The sequence below is a fragment of the Lupinus angustifolius genome, unplaced genomic scaffold, assembly GCF_001865875.1.
Source record: "Lupinus angustifolius cultivar Tanjil unplaced genomic scaffold, LupAngTanjil_v1.0 Scaffold_12_5, whole genome shotgun sequence".
Lineage (NCBI taxonomy): Eukaryota > Viridiplantae > Streptophyta > Magnoliopsida > Fabales > Fabaceae > Lupinus > Lupinus angustifolius.
The window spans coordinates 37,625-45,135 of record NW_017718589.1 but is presented as its reverse complement, the minus strand read 5'-3'; the positions used below and the strand labels follow the sequence as shown (position 1 = coordinate 45,135).

Sequence of the window (7,511 nt, the reverse complement as noted above, 5' to 3'; positions counted from 1 at the left end):
TTTGATCTCAGAACTCGATTATGGTACCCTCATTAATTAATTGTATGAATTGTTACGCCCTTAATTTATTTTCATTAAAAATAATTATTAAAACAGAATAACATATTTTACTATTTTTTAGTCTTAAGAAAATTCATATTCCTCATATGTATTAAGTTAATAGAAAAATCAAGACTACGTAACTGTGAATTGGAAATTAAATAATATATTATTTAAATTAAAGACATTATTTTAATTGATCAAAAGGCGATTAATAGCATAAGAGACCACATTGGTCAACTATTAGGAACCAAATTCTCATTTCAATAAATAGTAAAGACATTACTAATGACAGGAGCCACTTCCCAGCTCACAGAAGAAAATAACATACAACATGGGTCGTAATCTCACTATTAGTTTCCAAAAATTATCTATTTAAAACATTTTTATTTATTTTTATTGACAATTTTATTTTAAAAGAGAGTCAATAGCAAAAGAGACTGCATTGGTCGTGAACCGATTTTCAAATTTGATAAATATAATATGCCAGAATAGCAAGCACTTAAAATTGTCACTAATAGCACTTTCGGACGCTATCTATGTGAGCGTAGTAGAATATAATGTTAGATTCAATAACGCTTTTGAAGCAATGTAGAAAATAAATATTTAACAACTCTCACTGAAGCGAACACTGCTAAATATCTACTTTCTAAATAAAATAACATATCTTCAGACATTCTATCAAACACATGACAAACATGCTCAACTCCACCACATTTACAATAAAAATATCATTCTGAAAACTCAATTCATAAACCATTGCATGAACTTGTCTCTCTTAGTTCAAATTGATTAACCTAGAAGAATATATACACTAATGAAAGGGACGAAGGTGGTGACAATATACATGACTAATCCATGAATTTCTTGTCTCCCTTAATTGAAGAAATAAAAGGATTTATTGTCAACGACAAGAAGCCAAAGTTCAGATTCAATACAATAAGAGAGTCAAATCAAAATTTACACAAAAAATAAGGATGAGAAAATAATAACCAAATATATGAAATACATAAAGAGATTGCAAGTTTGGTAAATCACCAACGGCTCCAGATAGATTAAACATTGACAGATTCCTATATTATAAAATAAGCAATTAACATAGATGTAAATACAAGTAGCAAGAGTGAATAAAAAATAAATGAGGTAAAGTAAGACAACGATTCACCTTACGCTTGAAGAAAGAAACAAAAAACTGATAATTTGTTTGAAGAGAGAAATTGAAAACAAAAGAGAAAAAAAAGTTAACACATGGAGAACAAAAATAGTAAGAGAAATAGAAAACTAAATTATATGTGTATTATTGTGTAAGAAATTTTGTTTTTAAATGTATGACCATTACCAGAGCTCACTGAAGTAAGCGCTGATAAATGTGTGACTTGTAATAACGTTCACTAAAACAAGCGTTGTTAAGCGTATGAATGTATGATTTTTAACCATGCTCACTGAAGCAAGCACAGTTGAATGTATGACTTTTAACCGCACTCACAGAAACAATCACTGTTAAATGTGTGACTTTTAATAGCGCTCACTGAAACGAACATTGTTAAATGTGTGAATGTATGACTTTTAACAATGGTCGTTGAAGCAAGTATTGTTGAATATGTGAATGCATGACTTTTAACAGTGCTTATTGAAGCAAACGTTATTGAATGTGTATTCACATATCACATTTAATAGCGCTTAATTCACTGAGCATTATTGATTCACTTCTGCCTTACATTTAACAACATTCAATATGAGTGTTGTTAAATGGACGTTGTTAAATTTCAATTTTGGCATAATGATACCACAAACAATACTAAAGGCCATAATTGTTTCTCAGCTCGATTTACATAATTAATTAAAATATTCATTTTGATTTTTATTGAAGTGGTTATTTAAATTAAATGAGAATTAATCGATGAAGATGACGCATTGGCCATAAATTTTGAACAATAATAGAAGTAGTAATAATGTCACAATTGTTTCTCCCATCTAAGTATAAAGTTAGAAACAACATAAGCTCTAACTTCACTATTAGAATTTAAAAATAATTGAATAATTAAAATATGTATTTATTTTTTGTTAAAGCAATTATTTAAATTAAAAGAGAATTAGTAGCATAAGAGATTACACGTGAACTTACTTCCACTTTGATAAATAGGATGGGCATTACTAATGTTTGAAACATTTTTCACCCACTACTAGATTTTCAAAATAATTTCTTAATTACAATATTTATTTTAAGGAGAGTTAATAGAATAAGAGACCACATTGGTTGTGAATCGACTTTCTAGTTTAAAAAATAACAGAGAAATACTAATGATTGTAAGTATTTCTCAAGTAGAAAGTAAGATATAACACGAGTCATAATCTAACTATTAGATTCTCCAAAATAACTTTTACTACATTCTAATTAATATATATATATAATTTTATTATTAGTATAATATTACCATTTGAGTGAATTATATTGGCACCCCTTGAGTTTTAGTGAAATTACACATATCACTCATACATTTTTAAAACCTACACAAATCTTCCATAATTATACATATACATTACATTGACTATCATTGCTTTGTACGATATTTAAGTGTAATTTCTTAAACAAAAATAACGATGAGTGTAATTAACTCAAATAAAAATAGTATATTATGGAGAAAAGTCCAAGTAGTATAAAACTTGATGTATATTCATTATTTTTTATTCGTTACAAACTGCATCAATAAGTCTAAAGAAATGTTTAAATTACTCTTATACTATATTGTAACTAACCAAAATAAAGAATAGACATCGACCCTTGTACTATTTGGACTTGTTTCACAATATATCATATTTTGTTTGACTTAATTACATCTATCACCATTTGTTATTTAAGAAATTATATTTATCTATCTTATATTACGAGGTTAGTGAGTGCAATGTGAGTGTAATTTCACTAAATTCAGGGGATGTGAATGTAATTTACTCTTACCATTATTATATTAACATGTATTACTATTCAAATATTTAAAGAGAATAATGTATTTCCTTATATTAGGAGATAACTTATTTCCTCTAGCCAGTAAAAATGTGACATGTGTGCTATTTTGTTTATTTTTTAAAAATATTTTTATAGAAAATGATGAAACAAGACACATGTCATGATTTCATTGGTAGGAGGAGATAATTTATCTCCTTATACCAGAAGATGCTCCATTCCCATATTTAAATTAATAAAAATAATAGAAAAGGTTTAATTACTCTCTTTCCTCTTTTAACTTTTTATTCATGTTTTTTTGGTCCACTTTCCATGTGATTCTCCCCACTATTAAGAAGGGGTTGAATAGATTATTTTAAAATTTGGTGACATTCCATGTTAACAAGGCAATAACCATGCATTAAACCGTTTAAATTACCATATTCAACAAAGAGTTTAAAATCTATGCAATTGTTAGTGTAAAGTTTTTTACACTATCAATATATTATTTATTGTATTACTTTTATATGAGAGTTAATAGGTCAATAGTAGTTAACATATATAAATGGTGGATAATTGACTGATAATGTAAAAAACACTTATACTGTCAATATATACATATTAAATCATTCTTAGTGTCCTTCGACTAATGAGTTCATAATGACTCAATAAACAAATTTATATCGACTTATTAAATGATTTTTAATATTCAAAAATTCGAAATTGATGGTAGTAAATTGGTGTTGTAACCATTAATTAGAATTAAAAAATTTAAATAGAGACAAAATTGGTTTTCGGATGTCTAAAAAATATTTTTTTAATAATTTAAATAATTTTACATAAACATAAAAATTATTATAATACTCATAATTAGGTAAAAAAAAATTATATATATAACCACAAAAATGAGTGAATCACTTTTTTAGTCAAAATTTATTAACGATCCTATAAAATCCTAAAAATTATTATAATATTTATAAATAAGTAAAAATAATTATTTGATTTTATAAAACCACATAAAAAACCATAATATTGTGTTTATTATTATTTTTTTTAATTTTTATATTTATATATATTCTACAAAAAGTAGTTAGATAAAATTTAATGTTCACATTAACAAAAATATATTTATATCTAAAACTTTTGGAATCCAAAAGTCAAATTGAATTTTCTAGTAATTTGAATTGAGTTGGAAAATTTTAATGTAAGATGACTGAAATTCTCTCCTCTATTATTTTTACACACAGAGTTGCATATTCCTTAAAACTTTAGTTAGAATATTAAGTATGTGTTGGTCTAATAATGTAAGGTTATATTAGATCTTCAAGGTCGATGGTTTGATTCTTGGGAGCAATATTTGTTGAGAGGGACAACTACGAATCCGAAAATAGATTAATTCCTTATAGATAATATGATACACTTGGTAGTACAAAAAAACCTCTTCTTAACATAAACTCTTATGTTCTACGGTATATATAAATATACATATCCATCACAATTCAAAAAACTAAAATACTATCATATTTCTTACAAATAAACTCCACAAGAATCAAGAAGAAGAAACAACAAATCATGAGGTTTACCTTATCCCTTGTTCTTTTCCTTCTCTTTCTCTTTCAATGCTCCTCAAATGATTCCAACCTTATCCCTCAATCTTGCAAAGAGGCCTCCAACCATGACCCAAATTTGAGCTATGATTTCTGTGTTTCATCCCTTGAGGCCAATATCTCCAAGAACAATCCACCCACCAAGTTAGAAGATCTTGTGGGCATATCAATTCAGATAACTAAGACCAATGGAACCAATATCATTGCCAACATTTTGAAGCTCTTGAATAACCAAACTTTTAGTCAATATACCAAGGCTTGCCTAAAAGATTGCTTTGATCTTTACAAGGGTTCAATTTCAACTCTAAATGATGCTATGGTTGCTTTTAAATCCAAGGATTTTGGCACGGCTAATATAAAGTTAAGTGCTGCCTTGGATACGTCTGTTACATGTGAAGATCAATTCAAGGATAAGAAAGGTGAAGTTTCTCCTTTAACAAAGGAGAACAAAGTTTACTTTCAACTCAATGTAATATCTTTGGCTTTCATCCAAATGTTTAATCAACACACTTGAGGAAAAACGCATATACAGTGTGTATTGAGACTAATATAATCTAATATTTTCATGAGCTTTTTTCTGAAAGACTATTTATTATTTGATTGTTATATTCGTGATGTAACAGTCTGGTGTGTAAATTGTTTTTTCTAGTTATAGAGTTATATTGGCTTTGAAATTGTAAAGTGTGAAGAGCTTTAATTATATGGGAGAATGGGATCAACAAGGTGTTTAGAGAAAGGGACCAATAAGATATTGGTATAATGATATATGATCAAAATATCAAATTTTATTATTGGGAGTGATACTTGTTGAGAAGAGAATAACATATCTCAAAAGAGATTAATTCATTACCAAAAGATGAAAGGATACCCAAAAAAATATGGCAGAATGGGCTTTATTTTTTATTTGAATGGTTGTGTACTAGTCAAGTTCTTCTTCCTAGACTCAAGGTTTATTCCTTTCGCTTTTAGTTGGAGTTATATGAGGCGTGGTGATGATCAGAACCAAAGATATTATTATTATTATTATTATTGATTTGAACATAGTTGCGTATGGAATAGGTGATGGGCCATTTGCTGTTGTAAAAATACCTTCTTAATATACAAAATATAACTGGAGCATATCTTCTATTTCAAATATTATATCATATTGCAAATATCTATTGTTTTTTATTAGTCATAAATTCAGAGCTAACATATATTTAATGTATGTTTTATTTTTTTATCAATAAAAAACAAAAAGATATATGGAGTGTTATAAAATTTGTGACAAAAGATATGACTCCAAATATTACACCTTTTTAAGATTCATATTGGATGGAAGTGTGATTCACTATTCTCACATGTTAAGCTAGAATGGATGTAACTCATGTAAAAGTGAAATGTCAACTAATAAGAATCATATTCCAAATGATCAAATGACACTGACTCTTTGATTTAACAGAGTGGTGACTCGTGTGACACTTCACTCACCCATTTAACAAAATAAAATTAGTTCCTAAAAATTCAAATTTGTGTAAAATTAAATACTATTTAGAACAAACTGTTGAAACACTTCACTTCAAAAAGAACTAATTTAATATCAATTAATATTCTTAAAGATTAATTTTAAAATTTTCAACTTTTAAACAACAAAATTGGCATACATAAATATTTTGATAGATCTAAATTGAGCATTACCTATAATTAAAGTTGTAATATTATTTTAGTAGTGGTCTAGTAACAGAGAGACAAACGTAAGTCACAAAAAAAAATTTAGAGATTAAAGTGATAAATTAAACAACAATTTGTTGTTCTAGCGGTTGACCCACTAGATCTTAGGAAGATAAAAAAATCAATGATTCAATTGTTGAGAGCAACACTTATTAGAATGGATATTTATGCACCTTAGAAGATATTAATTCATTAGTCACATATTGAAGGGATCCCTTTCATAGTACCAAAAAAGTGATAATTTAATTTCTATATGAACTAAAATTATACCCACCAATATCATGAGGGAATGAAATGTTCACTCTTATATTATTCCCTTTACATTTTGATTATGACATGAGTATGATTCTTCTTATGAAAACTTTGTGAGCTTGGAGCTTTTTAGTTATGAGCTTCTAGGTCGTAGTTGTTCATGTAGTTGAATGCTTATAGTTGTAAATGTAACTTATTAAACTAGAGTTATTTGATAAAATGAGCTTTGTAATTAGTTAAAATTTACAAAATGACTAAAAGTGACATTCATTATTTATTATGTTATTTATTAATTGAAGTAAGTAAATATATAGATAATATAAAATAATCATTTATTTTTATATTTTATTTAAAATTTGTTTGTTTTATTTTAATATATTTTTTCAATATTTTTTTTCCAAAAATATAATTAAGTTACATAAGTTTACAATATTTTTTCACCATTTACACTATATATCATTAAAAAGTATAATACAAAAGTATTTCATTCATTCATCTAACAATCAAATGAAGAAAACATAAATGAAGGAAATGTAGGAGTGAGAGATAGGGTTAATGGTTTTTTTAATTGAGGGCATGCATTGTAATTTTTTAAAGTATTGAAAGAAAAAATTGGAAAGAAAATTATTGAAATTTACTTTCACTTTTTAAATGCTACTTGAAAGTAGCTTTAGGAAAAGTAACTTTCGAACACTACAATCTACTTTTCTAAAATTTATAAGCTACCTTCAGTTTTTATTTACCGAACAAATCTAATAATTTTTATTGTAACTCAAAAAGCTACAAGCTATTTAAAAATTTACTTTTAAAGTTTGACGAATAGTGCCTGTATAGATATGAAATTTAATAATAATATTAGTAAATAATAGTAATTATCGACAAATAATTGTGCAAAACGAAATCATTTTCGTGTGCTTTATTAATTGATGTGAACCAATGTTTGGTTGGAAAATTGACTCTAT

General features: G+C 26.6%; 1 protein-coding gene across 2 annotated transcripts; it reads left to right on the top strand.

Annotated features, from left to right (window-relative positions):
* Positions 1-4,494: 4,494 nt before the first annotated feature.
* On the top strand, positions 4,495-5,291 carry LOC109337864 (putative invertase inhibitor). Of its 2 annotated transcripts, XM_019574941.1 has the most exons (2): positions 4,495-5,091; positions 5,142-5,291. In XM_019574941.1, the coding sequence occupies exons 1-2, from the start codon at positions 4,553-4,555 to the stop codon at positions 5,143-5,145; spliced, it is 543 nt and encodes a 180-aa protein (XP_019430486.1). In that variant the 5' UTR covers positions 4,495-4,552; the 3' UTR covers positions 5,146-5,291. The 2 variants fall into 2 exon arrangements, with proteins under 2 accessions (XP_019430486.1, XP_019430485.1); XM_019574940.1 differs by lacking the exon at positions 5,142-5,291 and having other exon boundaries at positions 4,495-5,135.
* The last annotated feature ends 2,220 nt before the right edge of the window (positions 5,292-7,511 follow it).